The following is a 24,296-nucleotide window of genomic DNA, read 5'->3' as shown; positions in this document are numbered from 1 at the left end:
GCTCGGAATTTTGCACTTTTCCAACTGCCCCTTCTTACACATGCTAAGCCTAATGGGTTGTTTAGTACTTCTTTTTGTTTCATTATTTTTGTAAATGAAAACCAGTGGTGGAACAGACAAGGGGTGATTTGAAGCAGCTCTTGTAGCAGGGAAAAACGGGTTTTGGAGCAGAAATTCCCAGTTTCGGAGCAGACAGTTTTGAGCTTTCATGTCAGAAAGTTTTATACAATCATTTCAAAAGTTAGCCCGCAGAAAAAAACTGCAGTTGTTGGAGCGTTGGGAGACTTAAGTGTTATGCCTACGGAAGACATGGCCTGTAGATATTTATTTATTTATTGAACAATCATATGGCAGCATTTTTGTAGATGTCTCAATGGCATCTTCAATCTGTGTTTGGCATAAAAAGATGTTTTGGGCTACGGTACTTTGTAGAGGGTATGTATCACAGTCACGTAATTGTCGCGAGTTCGACATCAAGCGGACACTTTTGTGTTGAATGTGTCTCGCACTGCCCTCTCTTCTGCTGCTATTCATACAGTGCAGCTAAGCGGAGCACAGAGCTACTCTAACCGACCAAAACGAGCAGCACTAGCTATTTATTGCGATCGATGGCAGCACCGGTCGTGCAAGAACCGATAGCTCTTCGTTAGCCATGTGCAAATAATGGATTTTGTGTTCGAAGCAAATTCAAAGTGAATAGTGGTTTTGGCCGAATATTTGTGAATTGAATATTGAAGAGTTTCTGTCCACTTCTCCATGCCTTCTACTACTGTCACACCATGCTTAAACAAAAATTCAGCTGAACTCGCAAAGGTTGTTCCTAATTGCCCACTCATGAGCTCTGTTTAATTTAATCTAGCTATATTTATAGACTGCAGCCTCAGAACGTCCAGTACCTACATTGGGACGGCAAGTAAATGACAGATTTGACACAAAGTTAAACCTACACCTAATTGAGGGGATTTATAAATCTATCTCCTATAAAAATATTTTCTTCGATTCTGAATTTAAAAAAAACACAAATAATGAACACAGGTTTTTAGAACATCGCTGCCAAACATATACCCTTTCATAATAGCCACTGTTAAATTTTGAAGATTTTACTGCAAAGTAATATCAACAATCACAAAATTTCCCGTTTTGTGTGTCTCTGTCTGTGCGTGTTTTTTTTTTTTTTTTTAATACACCAGGCGCGCGCGAGCACCATACTAGTTCGAAAGTGTTTTTTCGCCTAAGCACGCGGCTGCGCTGCGGCGAAGCGAGTCGCGAGATCGCTTTGTTCGCTCCGCGGGTAATGCTTCTCCGCAGTGCGCCTGTGCTTGAGGAGAAGCGCACTCAAGGGGGCTAACCCGCCGCGATTAACACTTCGAAGAGTAGGAATATCGCAGTTATTTGGAAGCGAATATCAAATAACGTATTATTTGAAACTACTATTAGAAAATTAGAATATTCTCGTAGCCCCACTCTTCGAACATAGTACTTAGGCATTAAAATATCTGTACTATATTAATTTTCAGCAGCATCGCGAACAGTGTCACGTGCCAGAAACTTTCAGTTTCATTTTCGGGAAGAGCTCCCTTCCGGCGCAGATATGGCGCAAATTGTGCACAAATACAGCCTTTGGATCAGCATGTAGCAGGCTATTCGTTCTGGCGCACTTTGGCGCAATTGGCGCAGCAGTTCCACCACTGGAAATCTTACCTACACTCCCAGATCGTTGTTCGATCGTTGACTCCCCGATCGCCGTCAAGTTACCTACCCAACTTTCCCGAATGCAAGCCGATGTTTTTCGTAACAATATCGGCGTATAAACACATAGGCTTGGGGGAACGTCACGCTAAATTTTCGCGAGGACAAAGTTTTGCGCAGCACTGCAAGCGAGAACCGGCTTCTCCACGTCACCATGTATCGTTTCCCCATGGACCTTCATTTTGTCGAAACTCGTTTTGTGGAATTACGTTTCATGGACAACTTTTCATGAGCACACGTTTCATCGACACGAGGGTTTCATCGACGCTCGTTAAACGAATTGCACACTACAGGGACGTTTCGTCACGCGTGTATCACTGGAGTGATACCCGCGTGACGAATTTGAGATCGCTGAAAGGGCCCTGTAGATCTTTTCATTTTAGTAGTTGCCTCACCGGCGGATAGAGGGCGTTGACACACTCGGCGCCACTATACACGTTTGCAAGTCCGGCTTCAGGGCGCTGCCATCTTGCCTGTCTGGGGTGCGCTTGGACCAGTCATAATCCGATTACGAAGCCTTGCTAAGGCGTCGTAATCGGATTATGGCTGCTCCCGAGAGCGCACCCCACTGAGGAAGATGGCGGCGCCCTGAGACCGGACTTGCAAACGTGTATACACGTTTGCAAGTCCGGCTTCAGGGCGCTGCCATCTTGCCTGTCTGGGGTGCGCTTGGACCAGTCATAATCCGATTACGAAGCCTTGCTAAGGCATCGTAATCGGATTATGGCCGCTCCCGAGAGCGCACCCCACTGAGGAAGATGGCGGCGCCCTGAGACCGGACTTACTGTCCAAGATACTGTTAGACAGTATCTTGGACAGAAAATGAATTGGGAAGACGGTACATTGGACATGACTTTCTTTCTTTACTAAACAGCTATTTCGTTGACAAAAACGTATTCTAAATTATTTAAATGTCCTGAATGAATTAAATAAATATTGTAGTAGTTTAAGACACGTTTCCTGGAGGAAGAAAAAGCAACGTTGCTAGCGAACTACTTTCTCGACGGCGGACGCACTTCAGATGGGCGCAATGCGCTTGTGGGTGGAGCTAAAAGATTGTTCTTAGGTTGCATTTTGGTTGGTTTCGGTTTGAACGTGCACGCGGTTATGTTGCTGTTCTACGTGGATTTTGCTTAATTTGTTGATACAATTATTTTCCTTGTAGCGCACAACCTATGAAACAGTGACATTGAGTCACTTAGAGGACTACAAGGCGTGTTTGAGCCTAAATTGCTGGCTTTTTTACGAACTCCTTTGATGTAGCTAATTATGGTCGGTTGCGAAACATCTCACTGATGTAGAGGGAAGATTACCATCGTCTACAGCCGTACCCGATGACACTAGCTTCCAGAAAATGCAACAAATGATGAAACTAACACGTGAATGTGAAGAAGCATATTGACAGTTTGATGAGCAATGTGCTGAATCGGGCAGAACAGATGAACTCGAGAGTTTACTACTCACTGTTTGGTTTTCGTGGGCACCCAAACTTTAGTGAACTTCGCGAACTAAAAAAGTCTCGTGTAATGACGCAGATAATTTATATAAACAAGTAATGTAGTCTCGGCCTCCGTTTAAAAAAAAAAAAAAAAAATTCAGAGCTCGAGGATTTTTGACAGGCTGAGTAGGAAATTCCTTAAACTATCGGCCCTCCTAAAGTACTCATAAGCAGCATTTCGCGATATTTGCGCTAGAAAATAAATTATTCTTATGTGAACATTTGCTTACTCAAGATATTATTTGCTTCGTCGCTGCCCGCTAGACAGCGTGTCTAGCGGGCAGCGCATTCCAGCTCAAATCGCTAGCCACTTTACGCGCTGCTCGAGCTCACCTCACCTGTATATAGGGTTTGGAGTCTTCGGTCCAAATCGATAAAAACCGATAAAAGTACGCCGAATTCATTTTCGGAAATTCGGGTTTAACCGAAAAAGGTCCGTTTTTAGGTTCGACATAAAAGTACGTCGAATCCATTTTCGAAAATTCTGTTTTAGCCGGAAAAGGTCCCTTTAACTTTTCATTTCATTTAATTTTCAGTCATACCGTAGAGCCGTGGCGAAAAAAAATGGAACGACAGTGTCTATCGAAACGTGTCCGAATGATGGCATCACGACGTTTTGGTTTAATGTGCGCATCATAGATCGGAATGTGAAGTCCCAAATGCCCCATGACTTCGCCATGTACGAGCGTGTTTTCAAACTCGTTGTAAGGAAGACTGACTTGATGCAAGCTCTGCATGTTGTGTTGAGCTTCAAATCGTCGAGCCGTGTCTCTTTTGGCGGTCATTGATTGGACGAGTTTGGCTCAGGCAGCGTTTCGTCTCCTCAGCCTGCCAGTGTCCAGTGTTGGCGTTGAGAGGGCATTCTCAAAGCTCAGGGTCATATTAACAGGAAAGAAAGAGTGCGGATCAACGAGGAGAATCTGAGAACGTACATGTGTGTGCTCTACAATAAGATCACGTAATCCTGATATACAGAAGGTGAAGTTCCATGTTTTTTTGGGGAATAGGCTTCATATCTGACTTGTTTGTACTTCTGTTTTTTCTTGATTATTTTACAGTTGCACACATTTGCGAAATAAAGTGTCCATTTCTTCTTCAGTGTATCCGTACCGTTATTCTTTGAGTGATCACAAATATCAGAGCTACAAGGATCATCTGATCCGGTGTTCGTTGGTGTTTATTTTATATTCACCGAAGAAATCCGTTAAAATTTTGTGGGCATAAATATACGCCGAAAACGAAATTTGAATTTTAAAATAAACACCGAAAAAAGTACGCCGAATTTCGAAAAAAAAAATAGAAACTTAAAACGCGGAACCCTAGCTGTATAATAGATTCGACGTAAATAACAAAAATAAAAAAGAATAGATGAACGCACATGCAAAACCCTCATCTGTATGGAGGGTATTCACTGGACACCATATTTGAAAGGCGATGTTTACAGAGCGCATGCTCAGAACGAGCTCGCATCAATAGGCTGCTAAGACCGGCAATCTTGATGGTGCGGAATGCACGTTGCAAAAGAACTGTGGAAGCTCGCCACCAGCACGCGCTCATCGTTCGCGCACATATCTATGGCCGCCAGTGAATACTCCCTGTTTAGTTGTTTTGAATCAGTTACGACTGCACACGCCAGCACGTGCAGAGTGTGCATGTGCCAATTCGATCGATAGGTCAAAATACAATTGTCTTTTTTTCCCAGAAAATCTGCCATGAACATGAGACCATTTTCGTAACATATTTCCTGTGCTTCGAGGTCAGCGCATCAACGTCGGCATTCACTGAGAGAGCCACGATACGAAAGAAGCGGTCCTTTGACCAAAATTCCAACGGACTTCCGCGTTCGTAAAAAAACTCCGAGCGTGAAAAAAAGCTAAAAAAAAAGAAGATTAAAAAGAACTAACGATTAAAGTTTCGTGCTATCCGACACAGTTGTCCGAGGGTTGACGCGGTTTTACACCACTCCAAACCCCGCCGCTATTCTTATAAACCGTTTTATCGTGGTTAGCGCCATTTTCAGTTATGTAGCGCCATTTTGCGAGCGTTAGGATCCGCGGCCATGCTGATTGCTGACATGGTAACCCTGGGCCGGTTTGCTGATCTTACGGACGCGGCCGCGGCTGCGGCCAAGAGGGATTTTTCTGTCACGTGACTTTTTTGTGGCTTTTTCTTCAAATTCACTTCAATTTGGTCAGACTTTGACCCTTTTCTTTTATTTTTATTGGCTTAAATTCGTTATACCGCTTGGTGGTGCACGCAGAGAGACCCATTATTTGTATTAATTTTCTCTCACTTACGAAGTGCACAAATTGTCACGTGACCAGCTCCACGGGTACAAGGAACTAACTAGCGTCCCAGCCTAATGGCGGAGAAATCCGTATCGCTTCAAACAGAAAAGTCTAATTTCGCTCGCAGAAACTGACTGCAGAGACTTTCAACTGGAGTCAAATCGACCGACCCCTTTAAACTGTAGGAGCGGCAGTTAAAGTTGCGGCCAGGAAGAATAAAAATGAGCCAAAATAAAGAAAAAAAAACTCGAGATGAAAGCGGTGGCAGTATATTTATATACCTCCGCCAGCGCCGGCGCCTCGCGCCTTTTGCTGTGGTCGAGAGGTTATGGCGCGTTCACACTGGAAGCGGATCCGCGTTCGCGAAGCGGATCCGCCCGTTCTTAACCGCAAAGCGGCTAGGATCGAGCGGTTGGAGCGCGTTTTGGCCAACCGCTTCGGGACCGATTTGCCCCAACCGCTTTCGCGAACCGCAAAATGGCAACCAATCGCAACACGACACGCGACGCTGACGTGACGTCAGGGACTTTCAAAACAAGACGGCACCTGTCGGTGGTTAGGCGTCCAAGACGCTGTAGTCCTAGCGTTACAGCAGACACATCAACGGAGAAACGTGATGATCACGTCCGTCACTTGAATCCGCCGCGAAAAGAATTGACTCGTAATCTCGACGGGCTTCGCGCCGGTGATTTGGTCCGGGGTTTATTTATTATTCCGGGTGCCACAGCCCGAAGCTCGCTGCCTTGTTAGTCTCTGCCCATAGAACGTCAAAACCCGCCCCTGATCGACCGAAATGTCAGCTTTTGTACTCGCAAAAACAGCCACGTGAACTATTGAAAGCTTTCGACACTTTGCATGACCACCACGAAGGCCGATAGAGACGTCGTGAGCTTGTGCGAAGCGGAGGGTGTGCGGGTGAGAAGCGGAGAGCGTGCGGGTGAGCTTCCAACACCTCACCCGCACGTGAGCTGTTGGAAGCCTTCTTTATCAAAAAGAAAGACGACCTATGTGTGAGCGATACCTCGATAAGTTTGTATAATGCTTAAAAACGCTTCCTTGATAAGTTTCTGTGACGAGCGTGTGATAGTGACACGACGCATGCGTGGACGCATTGAAGTTGACGATATATCTGTGTTTTCTAAAGGTTTCCTCAATACAGTTGTAAGTTGCGCTCGTGTTTGTTTCTCTCTTGTGTCCGTCTTTTTTGCGCAAAACCATGTATCCAAACGTTCACCAACTCGCCCAACAACAAACTATTTGACTACTTTTTCCCTGTCTTTCTTCTTCGACCAAGTTTCTCTGCTTTTACCACAGTCTCGGGTTTTCTACATCATGATCAATATCCACCAGCTCGCCTGCGCATTCTCTGTTTTTTCCCGACAAGTACCGGCGCTTTAACCTTTCGACCACAGCAGAAGGCGCGAAGCGCCGGCGCTGGCGGAGGTATATAAATATACTGCCACCGCTTTTATCTCGCGTTTTTTTTTTTTTTTTTTTTTTTTTTGGCTTTTATTTACCCTCCCTGGCCGTAACTTTACCTGCCGCTCCTACAGTATAAAGAGGCGGTCAATTGGACTGCAGTTGGAAGTCCCTGCAGTCAGTTTCTGCGAGCGAAATTAAACTTTTGTACTTGAAGCGATACGGACGTCTCCGCTATTAGGCAGGGACGCTAGGTACTATGTTGTCCCATGGAGCTGGTCACGTGACGTAAAAATCCCTCTTGGCCGCAGCCGCGGCCGCAAAATGAGCAAACCGGCACTGTAGCCGGGGAAAAGAAGGGACGTAGGACAGACACGTCCCTTCTTTTCCCCCGGCTCCAGGGTTACCATGTCAGTACTGAACCAGCTCGCTTGCGCCCTTTCTTTAGTTACATTAATGCTGAGTGGTTTGAAACGTTGGCGAAAGTGCCCTTGGGCACGCCGCTCCCGCGTTGGGTGTGCTAGTTGGGTGCTCCAAAGTGCTGGTTATCCGACTTGGGGCGCGTCTTGTGTTCTTGTCTGGCGCGGATGACGTTTTTCAACTCATTTGGAACATTTCTTGCCCCGCATTATGGCATCCGCCAGCTCGGCGATGTCGAGATGTGCGGCACTGAACGCGTCACAAATCGAGATCGGAGGTGAGCACTCAAAATATTGTACCAGTTAACAGCGATTGAATTTACCCTCGGGTTTTTTGTCGTTTGAGATTGAGTGCACAGAGAATATTTTTCGCGTTTCGTGGCGTCCACAACAATGAAATATATTGTGAACAGGGACCCCCAAAATGAGAACCTTGCAGGGAACTACCGAAGGCAGCTCCCACTGGTTTGAAGATGTTTATAAAAGTTTAAATTTGAGGATACCGTGTCGTGTGTCTTTTGTCGAGAACTGAAAACAGCAAAGTCGAGATGGGCCTATTGCCGGAGCCAGTTGATGAATGACCCAATGATTTCAAATTTTCGATTCATGAGCATGTTTCAACAATAGAACTTGAAGTTTTCTTACCAGCTACATTGTGTACTGATTTTCCAAATATGAAGAATACAGTCGCGTTTGGCGTTTGAGATCGCGATTCAGAGAAACCGACAGAAATAACTTTTTAACAACTTCCATCCACACCCGGCGGCGGAAATGAGCCTTCATCGCGGCCAGGCTCTTCAAAACGACCGCAAAATTCGGTTTCTTAACCTATCGCGCTACGATTTTCTGCAGCGTTGCCCACAGACGGTGTTTTTCTTTTTTTTTTCTAAAATATGCAAAGAGCGATTATTTGAGGAAAAAGTAAAAAAAGGAAAAGGCTTAACTCCTATGGAAACGCAGTGAAGCCACCGGTCTTCAAACAATAGGGAGCCCTATTGGTTGAAGACCGGTGGCTTCGCTGCGTTTCCACATGAGTTAAGCCTTTTTCTTTCTTTACTTTTTCCTCAGGTAAGTTCGCTCTTTGCAAATTTTACAAAACAAAAAAATGCACCACCTGTGGACAACGCTGCACAATATCGTAGCGCGATAGGTACCGAATTTCGCGGTCAATTTGAAGAGCCTGGCCGCGATTTGGGACACCCGGTAGATGATCAAATCGAGCCAATGTCACAAGTGCAAAATACCAGCATTAAGAAAAATTAAGTTGCCAAAAACTGCAAGGTGAAACAGCAATTCTCACGAGAAAATTTCTTGCAGGCACCTTGCGTTCACATTCACAAAAATATTGCGAGCACACTCGAGAGGATCGCCTTGGGGAAAAAGCTTTTCGGTTTACGGACGCCACCCACTGCCGCCGAAGGTCTCGATCATTTGGAGAGCGATGAAGTTTGAAGACATTGCAGCCAGGCGCGTAGCCAGGCGCAGAGCCGGGGGGGGGAGGGGGGGGGGGGGGTTGTTCAGGTGTTGGGACACTCCTCGAAATTTTACTTATTTACTTATATATCTATATATATTTATATATATCTATATATATCAGTGTGTCGAACCGAAAAAAATACGGGTTCGGTTACAGTTCAGGTTCAGGTAAATTTATTTTGTTCCGGTTCAGTTCCGGTTTGATTAATACGATCCGCGAACCGGTTCGCGAACCGGTTCGGAAATTATAAATGACAAATTGCAACATCAAAATAAATTACAAATAAAACATCTGAAATCAGCACATACGAAACGGAATACATCGTAGTGTAAGGCTCAGGGATTTCTACCAGGAATGGTTTCTTTATGTGCACTCAAATGTTACCTCACCGACGTTTACGCATTCGGACTTCATCTAATTGGGCCCGACGCAGTAGCTGTAAAATCCGCGACCTCCTTACAAACCCACTTACAAGTAGAACTCGCTAACTATCCCGCCACCTCGGCGTGTAAGCAATTGAAGGAACAGTGGGGAGAAAATACAGCTTTCTTTATTTGAACTAGCCTTCGGTAACTCAAATTAGACCCTTAAAGAAGTTTTCATAAAACAAGATACGGAACATGAAAAACACTTCACCGAACGCAACGCCAGAAGGACGTAATAGGATAAATATTAAAATAGAAGAGTTCGCTGTCTCACAAATATGTTAGCTTCTAAGTGCCTATACGAAACCGGATGCATTATTATCAAACTCCACAGCCTTTTCTTTTCTCATTCCGATGGAAGCAAGCTTCAAGAACTCGCGCGTTCTAGAAACGCGCTATGAAATGAGCACACAGCAGCATTTAGGATTTACGAGATTGTAGGAAAATAAAATCCCGTGACGCGATTTTTTTTTTTTTTTGCACAGCCTTCCAATTTTCTTTTTTCCGTGCAAGCCGCGACCAGCGCAATACTGGTTCCTATGTCAAGATTCATGAATGCAGCGTTTGTCAAGATTCATGGATGCAGCGTTTATATTCCTAAGACTGAGTGGAGAAGAAAAATATGTAAGCGAGGTGTGTGTCAGTTGAAGGCACTTAAAAAACAAATGGCATTGATAGCACATTCATTGTCAACAGCGCGTGGCCGAACCGTTTTGACATGAGCCGGTAACCGTTATTTTTTTCCGGTTCAGTTCCGGTTCATCGCGATAACAATATAACGGTTCGGGTTCAGTTCCGGAAAAAATACCGGTTCGGTTCCGGTTTTCGGTTCGACACCCTGCTATATCTATCTATCTATCTATCTAATATATATATATAACCTGACGAAGAGCGGTCCCCGCTCGGAACGTCGTCCAATAAACTTATGAGTGCATCTTAGGCACTGTGTGTGTGTGTGTGTGTGTGTGTGTGTGTGTGTGTGTGTGTGTGTGTGTGTGTGTGTGTGTGTGTGTGTGTGTGTGTGTGTGTGTGTGTGTGTGTGTGTGTGTGTGTGTGTGTGTGTGTGTGTGTGTGTGTGTGTGTGTGTGTGTGTGTGTGTGTGTGTGTGTGTGTGTGTGTGTGTGTGTGTGTGTGTGTGTGTGTGTGTGTGTGTGTGTGTGTGTGTGTGTGTGTGTGTGTGTGTGTGTGTGTGTGTGTGTGTGTGTGTGTGTGTGTGTGTGTGTGTGTGTGTGTGTGTGTGTGTGTGTGTGTGTGTGTGTGTGTGTGTGTGTGTGTGTGTGTGTGTGTGTGTGTGTGTGTGTGTGTGTGTGTGTGTGTGTGTGTGTGTGTGTGTGTGTGTGTGTGTGTGTGTGTGTGTGTGTGTGTGTGTGTGTGTGTGTGTGTGTGTGTGTGTGTGTGTGTGTGTGTGTGTGTGTGTGTGTGTGTGTGTGTGTGTGTGTGTGTGTGTGTGTGTGTGTGTGTGTGTGTGTGCGCGCGCGCGCGCGCGCGCGCGTGCGTGCGTGCGTGCGTGCGTGCGTGCGTGCGTGCGTGCGTGCGTGCGTGCGTGCGTGCGTGCGTGCGTGCGTGCGTGCGTGCGTGCGTGCGTGCGTGCGTGCGTGCGTGCGTGCGTGCGTGCGTGCGTGCGTGCGTGCGTGCGTGCGTGCGTGCGTGCGTGCGTGCGTGCGTGCGTGCGTGCGTGCGTGCGTGCGTGTGCGTGTGCGCGTGTGCGTGTGTGTCAGCACCAGCACCTTGGAACACCCCCCGAAAATATTATCTGGCTACGCCAGTGATTGCAGCCACAGTTGCCTTGTCGTATCCCGTGAGCAATGCCCTTCGATAATATTCTGCACTTTGGGTTGTCATACGTGCAGGCTATTACCCAAAAATGGTGTCCCTCTGACCAGGGGATTGTCGTCAGTGAATTCGCTAGCTCTAATTAAATCTGGAAGTAAAGAAATCGAGGAAACCGCGAAGAAAACAAGCGAACTTGGAGCAACCCACCTGTCCAAGGCGTTCACCCGGGTCTTCCGCTTGTTCCTAACACACCAGCAAGGAGGAAAGCGCGGTAGCCCTTTCCCCTTTCTTTCAGTACAACGGTCTATATCTCGTGCGCACCCAAGCTGACAGTACGGTGGGAGCGCTCGCCTCCGGACCAATCAGCCGTGTTGGATTAACCTGAGACTGGGTTAGAGAAGAAACATCATGTTTCTTCTCTATACCCCAGTCTCAGGTTAATCCAACATGGTTAATATTCACCCGCTCACCTGCATCCTTACGGTATTTTCTCCAATCAGCCGCCTCCATTTCTGGGTGAGAGATCGACGCATCCAACGAGTACGAAGCTTTCACCGCTCTGTCAACTTAGAGGCGAATGGAGTGCATGCCTGTGGCGAGCTTCTTCTGGTTCCCATGATGCCGCTAAGTTGTCGCAGAGTGGACGGGCGCGAAAAGAAAACAGCGGCGGCAACACTTCGCCGCTTTCTCCTAATCTCGTATATCCTCTGCTAAGCGGAACTTCCCTTCGCCCGAATTTCCGCGATGCCGTGTTTTCCTTTCACGTTCGACGACAAACCAACGCCAAACCGCAGGACGACCGGAGAATGTCCGTGTCCAGTGTAGAGCTCACTCAGCGTCTAATCAATGTTTGGGCAAGCACGTAAACACCACCACAAAAGACAGCAGGTGGCCGAAAGTGAACACGAAATATCGATCAGCGAGGATTCTCCGCCGAGACGTCGGCAGAAATAAAACAGGAATGGAGAAGAAAATAGGAACGAAATGGAAAATATATATATAGGTAAAATAAAACGGAAAGAATAAACACAGGGGCCGACAGAACAGCACCTTTAAATGACGTAAAATACGCAACAACACATGGTGTTCGTCATGTGTCTGTGTCCAAGTAAGAATAAAAAATAAAAAAGCGAGGCCTTATTTGTTTTTGTTTTTTTTTTCTAGCAGGTGTGGTATTTTTTGTGACGTTTCAATTATTCTGAACGTCCTTTTTTTTTGCGACCGTTCCGGGGGATTGTATGAAAGAGTGTACACCGATCCAGCGACTTTCTCTACGGTGGCTTGTCCGAATTCGCGTCCATCCGTTAGGTTTTTGCGGCGATTTGATTGATACCCAACGTCGGCACTTGACACCTAACGGTTGCTTTCATTTGTCCCCAAGGAAACCTTTCCCCATAGCGGGACGGAAGAGATTCCAGACGTCTAAGGAACTACTGGACCCACCTCTGGTCTTGGCGTAGGTCTGCTCCAGGATGTCGGCGATGGACGTGTGGCAGCAGGGCTTCTTGAGCTCGCAGCAGCGCAGGCTGCCCTGGAACACGCTCTTGCTGTTCAGCGTAAAACCTTTCTCGGCGTTCACCTGCCGCTCCAGCGACTGGGCGATGGTGGCGAAGTTGGCGCTGTCCTCGTGCACGATGCTGAACTTGCGCCAGTTGTAGTAGCGCAGCAGCGCCGACACGCTCCGTACCACCTGAGGGCAAACAGGAATGGCATCTGGTACGTCAAGGTACATACATTACGGCAGAACAGTGAACCGGCAAGTCGCGGTAAAAGAGGGAGGAGGAGCTGAAGCCGAAGGCCAAAACGTTTGCAAGCCAGATCAAAAAAGATAGTTTAGCGACCATACGCCGAGTCACACCTCTTTTCTTTTTTTTCGAAGGAAACGACAAACAGCTCGGCTTCCTCCGGGCTTCCGGGCTATGGTTTCGAAAAGTGACCATATACATGGGCGAGCAAGTTCGACTGCTTCTAGTGCAGAAGGTGCAGGTAAAGTCACTGAATCCTGGGAAAGTAGCACCGTTCCCTTCGCCCGCTTGCTAGCAGAACACAAAGAGGTACTAAGACGACTAAAACCTGGAAAGGCGATTGGCTATACGGTACGTGACGCCATGGTAATCGCCATTTTGGTCCTTTCGAATTTTCGAAGCTTCGAGACCGTCGCTTCTGAGCCATGTCACGCCAAGATTGCGATGCCGGGTCATCGGATATACAGGGTGTCCCAGATAACTTGCACCAATCTTTAAAAAAGATCGGAGCGCTCCTCTACGGGAATGAAACCAGCTCATGTTGTTAGCATGCGTCTTATACGAAAGTGCAGGAAATTTTAGTGCGCCTAGTTTTTTTAATGAATTAAGACTAATTAGCTAGCTTAGTGTTTGCTCAAGGGCCAGGGCGTCAATTGGAAAGTTGTAGCGCGCACTGAGAAAACACCCAATTAAGGTGTTTGCTACATAATACGCTTTGTGTGTGTGTTTTTGCATAAAGAAGAAGCTTGCGGAATATAAAAAAAGGACCACCTGACAACGTACCCGCCCATCGCGCTTGCAGCGCTCTCAGACCTGCTTTGAAGGAACGAAATCCACCTTATCACTGACGCACTCTCCGAGACATGGCTTTGCGCAGTGTTGGGTGATGTACGTCTAAAAACTACTTGAACTACAAAGTAAATGAGAGGGTATGTACTTCAAGTAAAGAAGTACACCGGGCGCAATGTACTTGAAGTACAACAAAATACAATGTACTTTCAAAGTCAAGTGCAAGTACTTCTTTAACATAATCTTTTAAGATGTCCTTTTATTCCCCTATACAGCGTTTTTTTTTTAATTGGTATGCAGTGACTCCAAAGAAATCGTTGGTTCATCAGTTATTTTCGGATATGGCGGCGAATATTGAATCAAATCAAGTGGTCCTACAGTAGCTATTTTACTCTCGCTGATAAACTATTTAAAACAATCAACTTATACGGCACTTTTCTGCATCCAGTCTTATAACCACCACTACTTCACACACAAAGATGACCAGATGACGTCTCGAAAGACTATAGCGCGTCTTCACACGACGATACGCAATTTTTGTTAGAGGTTGACAAAGCATAATTTCGTGGTGCAAATTTAACAAGTACAAATTCGGAGAATGTACTTTGAAGTCGGGAGATGTGCTTTCCTCAAAAAGTGTCAGAAAGAAAAACAAAAAAACAAGAACTTTATGCAAAGTACATGTACATACTCAGATAATATACTTCAAGGTACCCTATCGAAAGACCCAGTATAACTTTTCCCTATCTGGATTATGGAACTGGAAATCTATGCCCGTTTTCACCTCAAGAAAAAAGGACGTTTTGCTCAATGTTCATGCGCGGTGCAAAGGAGTTCTTAGAAAATTTGGTTGCCGGAGACAGAAGCGATGTTTTTGGCGTTTGAAACGTGTACGTCCTGATAAGGTAACATAATGCACCTACATATATCTCAATTCTCAGCATCAAAGTCAAATTTGGGGGTTTTACGTGCCAAACCAACGACGGGCATCTGGCACGCCATAGCGTAGGACTGATGATTAATTTGGACCACCTGGGGATCTTTTGACGTGCAACCGAAAGCTCGGTTACACGGCCAATAAGCCTCCGTCAGATTGCAGGCACCTCGGCCGGGATTCGAGCCCTCCACATGGGGATTCGTAGGCCGGCGCTTTCGCCTCGGAGCCACCGAGGCGGCTCTCAACTCTCAGCATAAAGAGGGAAATTAGTAATGCTCCGCGAGACGCCGGAATTTTTTCGTACCGTTCTTGAGGTGAAAACAAGTATAACTAAAATTGTTCGTGAAATTTAGATTGCAGACAAGGGAATTTTGAAAACCTGAGATCCAGATAGAATCCAGTTCTATAATCCAGATAGCGAAAAGTTATACTGGCTATTTCTGTAGGGAAGTACAAGTTTTTTTTTTTTTTTTAACCTAGTTGAAGTAGTACTTGAAGTACGACACAATGTACTACTTAAAGTACTTCCCAACACTGGCTTTGCGGCAGCGGGTGCTCGCGCCTATCTTTGGAGCCTATGCACAAACACAAAGTCCTGTCTCGGACAGGGCCCCAGTGATAAGGTGGACTTCGTTCCTTCAAAGCACTTCTGAAATCGCTGCAAGCGCGACGCGCTTAGTAGACGCGAGGACGTGTTGTCACTTGGGTTTTTTTAATACTTTGTGGGCTTTCTTTGTAGGCTCAAGAAAAGAAGCGCGCAAAGCGTGTCATGTTGCAAACACCTTTATTGGCTGCTTCTCAACGCGCTCCACCACTTTCCAATTCGCACCTCCGCCGTTAGACAAATAATTAAAATGTTAGCTAATGTATCTTAACTAAATTACTAGCTGTACAAAAAAATTCGTCCACGTACATCTTCGTACCGCCATCTAAGGCAACGTCAGTGCTTGGAGGCATTGAAAAATAATTTTACTGTCTTGAAACACGCAAGAACAACAACATAATTGTAAGAGATCTGCGGAAATAAGCGTAAGTGATAAGTTTATTTCATGCACACTGCCAAAGGCGCTAATACTGGCCGAGGAACGCTTTCAGTACGATGACGCTCTATAGCGATCTTGGTGCGACAGGTTTTAACGACCCTTTCGAAGCCTCAAAGGTTTGAAAGGGTCCAAAATGGCAATCGCCATGGCAACCGACAGCGACGAGCCAATCACCTTGAGAGTCTGTATGTTGGTATTTGTTTGTGTCCGGCTATCAGGTGAGAAGGCAATGGCGTTACTTTCCCAGATCCAGTGACTTTAGTCGTGCAAGATCGCTATGGAGCATCATCATAATGAAAATGTTCCTCGCCAATATAAGCGTCTTTGGCAATGTGTATGTAATCAACTTATCAGTTAATCTTGCTTATCTCTAGATTAACAAAATCGCGATATTCAAGGAATGACTTTACAAAGCAAATTGTCACCGGGAATTAGGATTGTCACCGGGAATTAGGATTGGCTCCCCGAGAACGGAGAGGTCAAGGACAAACTGCTCATTCCACGAACCAAAATGGTGACAACACGGGGAGCTTGACGCTACTTTCCCAGTATACAGTGACTTCAAATAGGCACAAAGGATAGCTGCCTATGTCTGTACCCACTTTATTCCTCGAATCAGAGCGAGCAAGAGCTTCCGTCTTCTGTTCCTAGAGCGGAAAGCGGTGGCGTCAGCGTTCTGCGTCGTCTAGTTTCTAGCCATCGCTATCTTTCCTTTTCTAAGGCTTTCAGAAAGCCGTAGAAAAGCCTTCGAGAAAGAAGAGAGGAAGAACTTTGAAGAGAATGTTGTTTCACAGAGAAGATGTATATGGCTAAGGTTCCATGCATTTTTGGTATCCATGTGCAGAAACTAAATTGCACGTAAAAGCGCTCCACTGTACGGAAATGCATATACGCCCCGTCACCTCGATATGCCTCATGACAAGGAAAGACATCGAAACATGTGATAATGGAGATACATCCAAGAACAATGAGCCCTCCTCCCGCTCGAGTCAGGTGACGTCACTGCTTTACATATATGAAAGTAGCAGCTTTTTTATATGTAAAGCATTATATGTGTAGATTTAACTCTAGCAAAGAATCTCACCAAACTTGTAATAAAACCCATTAGTGTGTAACATAGTGATCACCAAAGCAATGATTACTACCGTTTCAAAATGTTACACTGTAAATAAACATTTGGTGAAGTGCTTTTGTGCGTCTCTTGGCGAATCATTTGTGGTGGAGCCTTACAGCTTCGCTGGCCAACCACCTTCGCAGAGTGGAATGGCTCACAATTTGTTTGTCGACAAACAAGCACCAGGCGGCAACGCGAAAGATAAGAATATAATCCGCGTTTTCGCATGGCAGCCTTTGCGCCTGCTGCACGAGTGAAAACCTTAGCGCTCTCCCGGGCTCCCCACGTGCTTCAAGCCGACCTAAAATTTAGTGATTTAAGGGTTCTCCATGACGCTCAGCAGGCTCCACGAGGAATGATATTGTAGGTGCCTGTAGCATCAAATTCAGTGAAAACAAACAAAGAAACAAGAAGCTTGTCAGCAACAAAGAAGACAATATAATCTTACTTGCTGGCAAGCGGTTTCCACTATTATCGATCCCACAAGTGCCCACAATGTCGGCTTCTGTTTTGGCGATATTAGGCTTAGATGGACGTCGGCCCGTAGGGAAATTTCCATTTTCTCAATTATCTCTTAATCCAGGCAACGTCATGTTCTCAGTCTTTCGCGTTTTATCCCAACCGCTAGCGTCACATCCTCGCGGAGTTTGAGCTTTCTGCGATACTTAACGTATTTTCCGTTTTTCGGTAACTCCCTGTACATCAAGAATGGCGTTAAACGTGGATAACCCATGTGCACTAGTGGGGCATTTTTTTGTGGGGTTCCAGACCTCAACGTCGCCACTACAGTTTTCGCAAAGCTACCACATGTTGTAACGAGCACGTCACGATGACGTAAGCACAATAAGCCGAGGCTACTTAAGAATCGATGCTCTCCATATACACCAGTCTTTTTGCTTCATTACCGAACTACGGTGTGAGCGTGTTTGTCTTGGCCGCGATAGAACAACTGGCGACGAAGATGGGATCGCCCAGCGATATCTGGGCACGGCAACTGGCCTCGCAGCAGCGGAGACACCGCATCGGATCCGGAGCAATCACCGACAGCGGACGGAACAGACGGCACCCACGAAAAAGATAAGCGCTCGAAAATGGCTTCAAAGCGTCAAAGAAGCATGCCGGAATTCGACCCAAGGACCGACGACACTTTCGAGAGATTCGGAAACTTCGAGGACATTAACGAGGTACCAGAACAAAAGAAACTGAAGCTTTTGATGAGACTCAATTACTATAGGTCAATTTAATCGTAGAGATTGCAGTAAGCGTTGTTGTAACCATTCTAACCCGTGTCTGCCCGTGATCATTATTCTCTCGAGGGTCTGGAGGAAGAAGGTTTCTTCTTCCGCAGCCATCACACTTTTCTTGACCGTGGTATGCGCTTAAGCCTACAAGGAGTAATAAAAATTTTCATTTCTGACGTCCAGTCACTGACGCAGAGGTGTTTACGGTTTTTATGGAATTAAAAAAAAAAGTCACAGTTGTGATGCAGGTGATATGCAGATTAGACCAGTCAGGTATGTTTTACCTTTGATCACTTCCTGCCTTACTTATCTTTTTTAAATCGTGTGTTTAGATCGGCGTGTTTGCGGAACTCGTAGAAACAGCTAAAGTGTTTGTGCTGTACAAAAGCGAGATAAAAACGACATAAGCAATTACAAGCAAGCCTATCTCTGTCCATCCGGTAATCTCAAAGGACTTAGATAAAACTGATAAATATTCGTGCATCTCAGTTTTTGGAGAAACACCAAATAATTACTAATGCTCAATTCGGCTTTCGGGAATATCTATCTACAGAACTTGTATTACTTGAACAAAAATAATTAATTATACGGAGTTTTGAGAGAAAGAAACTGGCCCTTCGCATTTTTCTAGATATGTCACAGTTTACTACTAGGAAAGCTCTATATTTACGGAATTCGAGGTCAAGCACTTGTTTTGCTTAAATCATATTTAAATCACCGTAAAGAGTACTTTGTTCATCTTAATGGTTTCGCGTCTACAACAAAGGCAGTTATATTCGGTGTCCCTGAAGGAAACGCCGTTAATATTTACGTTAACGATATTGTAAACATAAATCCACTGACTAAATTCGTAACATACGCGGGTGACACGAGGCTCTTCTTTTCTGGCGAGACTGGCGACGAGCTTATCAGCTGCGCAAACGTGAGCTTATCAGCTGCGCAAACGTGACCCTAACAGCGTTGCAAAAATGGTCCTCAGATAACGCGTTAACCATCAATGCGAATAAGACGAAGGCAATCATCTTTCGGCCTAAAAACAAACCTCTTTCTACAACTAAGACCCTTGTCTTAAATGCAAAGGATATAGTTACTGTAAATAATTTTAAGAATTCAGGTGTAATTTTCAATCATTACTTACCTTGGAAAATCGTGTAAATGATTTACGCACTCGCGATTGTCAAAGGTCATTGGACTAGTCTCTCGTAACCGTTTTAGTCTACCGAGAAATGCTACGTTTCTTTTATACCATGACTATTTTTTTTTCTCACCTGAATTATTGTCATTTAGTTTGGGGCACAACTCCCCGCACAAATCTAAAAAAATTAAAAAAAAAGTAACTAATATTGCAAAAAAAAAATTGCGCTTCTTTGAGAATGTTTTTTGCGACTCTGGCACCCAGGGTCTGTTTATAAAAAAATAATATACTTCATGTTTACAACGTGTACAAGTATAAAATTGCCATCTGTTTTAAGTTAAAAGAAATGGGGATAGCTTAGTAAACCTTGCGGAGCTAAAAGAACATGCAACTTCCCACCCAACTCGGTCGGCGGCATTGGACCGTGCCACTGTGTCACAAAAACAATTCAATGCAATCACTCAAATACAGACTTCCTACTCATATTGAACACACTAATAAAAAAAAATAACATTGATATTATTTCTCTTGCAATTCAGGAATTACGAATTGAACTAATGCGGGACGAAAATAAATGTATCGATTTATGAGACCTGTTTGATTTTTGTATTTTATTTTCTTATGTCAGTTTTCTCAGTGTTTTTTTTTACGCTCTTGCTTTGTTTTGACTTCTGTATATGCCACTAGAAGGGAGTAAGGGCTCCGTCAAGCTGATCTCACAGCTTTTTTCCCTTGCTTCCTCCCTTCATGTATCGAAATGGAAAAGAAAGTTTCTTAATAATTAATAATAATAACTACGGCGTGAGCGTGTCTGTCTTGGCCGCGATAGAACACCAGCAAGTATACGTCTTGCTCTTTGGACGAGGTTTACGTGTTCTCTTGCGCTCGCTCACCGCAGCTTGGCAACCGTAAACGGTGTGTCCTGCATACTGGGTAGTATACTGTATACTCCGTTTCACCTTGTTGTACCGCAGCGAAGGCTAGAAGCGCGAGCTCATAGCGTTGGCGGCTGTCCTCAATGCACGAGAGCTTGTGCCGCCGACACTGTGTCCTAGAGCAAGAAGCTCGCGCTTCGAGCCTTTCTTGCGGTACATCATAAGGTGAAATAGAGTATAGACGCGATCAAACTTGGAAGCCAGCAATGGCGGCTCGAGTAACAGATGCGCGAGAAGCGTCTATCTATACTTAAAGGGGCCCTGCAACCATAGAGTTATTATAACGTACGCTAGAGGTTCAACTGGCGCTAGTGTCTATGTGACTTCCGGGAGGCAAATTCAAGCAGACAGCAACCACCCTACTTTTGCGGTGCTCCTGTGCATTCCTATGGGAAAATGCGCGTGAAATTTGTCTCTTCGCCGGAAAATAACACGAATAACTTTTGTTATTTTGGTTGTACCATATAGTATGTACCTTTATTAATATTGTGAAAGTATGATTGCTTTAGTTACAGCATTTTTCTTTACCACGGAACGATGTTAAACTTCGCTGTATTTCAGGCCCAAACCTATGTTCCATGGCAGGTATGTAAAAACGAGCGACGATTCTAAGCAAAATAACGATCGAAAGGAGTGTACAGTGTGTTCAAAGTTCGCTAGCATTGCGGTGGCGCTTATATATTGCTAATATGCCCGTCCTGTCACTCTATGAAAATGACTCCGTCGTGCATCTTTACGACGACGGTTAACAAACATTCGAATGTAAGAAATAAAGTACGTGGACTACGAAAGGTGTGCCTTTTTATTATTTCCTATGTCCGGCAGTTCTTATCGGGCCTCTGTTCTCTGACCTCTCCCTATTTGCAAAGATTTGGAGCGTGCGGTTGATGATTTGAACCCAGAACATGCATCTTTGCACATATTCATGAGCAGAAAGAATAAAGCAGTACTTATTTATTGCAAATCGGACTATATTACGTGGCTTTCAATTTATTTTGGTCGCCTGCATGCACAAGGAGTTACTTATCCAATGTTACTGCGTAGTTCTTGCCGTCTCTCTTGGTTTTCCACATGTCCTTCGTTCGTTTGACACGTATATCCCCATGGTGGAAAGCGCCGATGCCGTGTTCGCGCTAACAGTGTCCGACAGTGCACATAAATACACGTACGAAGCCGTTTTAGCACCGTTTTCAATCCGATAAATTTTAAAGAAAAACGCCGTAACTGACCAATTATTTCGTCGGCCTGATTGAGAAATGTTCCAAGCTACCTAGTACGTACGAATTATTCGTGATATTTGCTCCTATATTCGAGCGCGGAGAGAAAATGTACTCGCTTTTTCCCATAGAAATGCATTACCGGAAGTCAATTTCCGACTGGTTGCTGTCTGCTTCAATTTGCAGCAGCACACTAGCGCCACTTGAACCTCTAGCGTACATTATAATAACTCTATGCCTGCAACAACTTTTTTACTGCTTTTCAATAGACCGATCTCACCAAGCGTTGCACGCATGCGTGATGCCGCCATAACTGTAGTTCGTAGGAGGCAGACGCCAGTTCACGAGAGAGCTCATGCCGCTTCGTGCTCTGCTCGCGCAGACCTCCAGCGGGGTTGTCGCGCGTGCAGAAAGACTACAACTCCCACGATGCATCTCGGCAGCGGTAGCGTATCAAACCAGCTGTGAGATCGGTCTATTTGCACCGGATCTGAGCGCACTGAACGTAGTAACTTAAAGAAACTTTTCTTTTCTCAAATTTCGATTTTAAAAGTTATAGGCAAATTAGAATTACAAAAACAAGCAAAAAAAAAAGAAAAACCTCCTTCCTGACGTCGTAGGTCCTGGCTCAATTGAGTGGCCGTGAACTAGAGGAGTAGTGAGCTCATCAAGCGCTCACGGCTGCCGCACTCCGTGTCGACGGCTCGAGAGGGCGCCACTAAAGCACGTTTTGGATAGGCTGAATGAAGCAGGCTGCCAGGGCGGCTGGCATTGCATTTGTTGCACGATTAAACACTAATTTGGCATAACATTTCATTGGCCACAAACGACAGCAAACACGGGGTAACGATCAGTTCAGAACGGCAGCCACTTCGCGCTGCCATACCGCCCAATGGCCAAATCGCCAGCCAAGCCCGCGCCGAAAGCCTTCGGAACGCTCGGAACCGGTCGGATCCTCGAGCTGGTATACGACCGCAGCGCCGCCGCGTACATCCGGGACCTTTCTACGCGCGCCGTTCGTCGGAGCCTCATCCTACTAGCCCTTCCTAGCATGCGCCGTTTTTTCCGCCGTTTGGTGGCGGGTTTGTCGACGGGTGTTTTCTTGTTTCCGTACTTTATAAACTGCATTTGTTTCTTTTCTTATCTAAAATACTGAACAAAAACTACTTTCATACATAATTGTGATGGTTCGCGACACTTATATTTTGTATCTCGACTAAAAAAAAAAAAGCTTTTAGCGGCTCTGATTAGTGGTAAGCGCAGGACCAAAGACGTCACATATTGCGCGCTTTCGGCAACGCGGGTCGCCCTCGTAGGTGGAGGAGTTTCCGCGTCGTCCGGTTAAAATATGATGCACTGATATAGACGCTTTACACACGCGCCAGATTGAGCCGCGATAGCCGCCCTTCTCTAGTCTTACCGAGATGCCGAGCCACTGAAGCGGGCGTTAACGGGTCTTCACAAGGGCCTATGCTGGGCACAAGAACACAGTAGCATCTAAAATGGCAATAACCTGTTCTTCTGTGGTAATGATGAAATGAAGCGAACGGAATAAGAGGGAACAAAAACTGAAGGTCAGTTATGGCGGCGCCCATGCACAGCTGCTGTAAAGCGTCTATTTAGTTACTCTCTCCGTGCCCGCTGGCTTGCCCGAACCCCAAGAGACGTGGAAACCGCAAAAAAGATAGACGCTTAAATATAATTGCAGGGCTCCTTAAAGGATTTCATAAGTCTTCACAAAAACACGCAACACCGAGGCACTCTACAGAAGCAGAAGACAGCCCCACCCGTGCATTTCCTAGCAACTTTTAAACACTCCTTTTTCTTTATTTTTACGGCGAAGCTATTTATGGCTAGGGTCCCGTGGATTTTCCGTGTACGGCAACAGAAACGACGTCAGGACTTTGTGTCACATGACGTCAATTTCCCCGTTAAATTTAGCGGGGAAATTGACGTCACGTGACCTCAACACCAATTCAGTTTCCCCGATAAATTTTGCGGGAAACTGAATTGGTGTTGAGGTCACGTGACGTCAATTCTATCCGCTAAATTTAGCTGTGAAAATGACGTCACGACTTCGTGTCATGTCACCCATCAACAAATTCAGCGGCAGGAGGAGAGGAGGAGGAGAGCAAGAGGAGGAGGGAAGCGCACCGCCCTCTCTTCGTCGTCGTTCCAAGCTGCTTGCGTGCTTAGTTTCCTTTCCTTCCGCCGGGTGGGGGTTCCGTCACGCGTGTCTAGTTCCCTCCGGCTCCTCGGGGCGGCGATAGTCCTCGACATGTGTGTGCGTACCGTTCGTCACGATGACCACCGATCAAGACGATTAAACGTGTTCGTACCTTTGTTCCAAATTCCCTGTCACGTCTGTGTCGTGTGCTAAAAACAGCTTCGCTGGTCATCTACCTTCACAGAGTGGAATGGCTGATAATTTCTTGTTGTTTCTTTTTTTCTTGGTTTTTTGGAAGGAGTTTTTAGTTTTTATTTCCCTCCATCGATGCAGTGGAAAAGAGGCGAGACTCACCAGGGCTTCGGAAGGCACCGTTCTGGCGAAGGTAGAGTTCTCGATGCGAGTCACGCTGGCGTCCGAACATTTCTGAAACGATACAAGACCTTTCATTAACCGATGGAACTAATCGACGCCCTTAAATAAAAACCCGGCACCGCACACCTGTGACAAGCGAGTACACCAAGAAGTGAGGAGACCTCGGCCCCTACACAACGGTCATTATTTCTGGCACGACCACTGGTACTGAAGAAGATGGATATTACTTCCCTCGAAATTTTCTATTATGCCTTTCTGAAATTCTGAAAAGGGAAAAAAAGGGGGGGGGGGGGGGCGATACCCATCTATGCTACTTGCCCTTACTTCCGACGCCACTCGGGCGGGGGGGGGGGGGGGGGGGTGGAGGGAGACGGAGGGGTGAATCGCCCCCCGCCCCCCCCCAAGTGGCGTCGAAAAAGGGGGGGGGCGGGGGTGTAAAGGGGTAAGGGCGGGAGGCGATCATTGACAGAATCAGAACAACAGGGGGTGTCTCTCGACAACTCGGCATCCAGCACACTCTCCATGCCTTCCGCCGTGCTTTGGCTGCGCA

The 24,296-nt window shown here is 45.8% G+C and overlaps 1 protein-coding gene across 1 annotated transcript in view; it reads right to left on the bottom strand.

Annotated features, from left to right (window-relative positions):
* Positions 1-24,296, bottom strand: part of LOC8023073 (receptor-type guanylate cyclase Gyc76C) — a 183,684-nt gene that overhangs the window by 76,618 nt on the left and 82,770 nt on the right. The window contains 2 exon segments of the mRNA XM_042294397.1: positions 12,492-12,738; positions 23,726-23,797. Coding sequence (XP_042150331.1) covers positions 12,492-12,738; positions 23,726-23,797 — 319 coding nt within the window.

Source organism: Ixodes scapularis, unplaced genomic scaffold, assembly GCF_016920785.2.
Source record: "Ixodes scapularis isolate PalLabHiFi unplaced genomic scaffold, ASM1692078v2 PGA_scaffold6__148_contigs__length_123643588, whole genome shotgun sequence".
In the NCBI taxonomy this organism is placed as follows: domain Eukaryota; kingdom Metazoa; phylum Arthropoda; class Arachnida; order Ixodida; family Ixodidae; genus Ixodes; species Ixodes scapularis.
The sequence above is the reverse complement of the archived record's forward strand: the minus strand, read 5'-3'. Positions and strand labels throughout refer to the sequence as shown.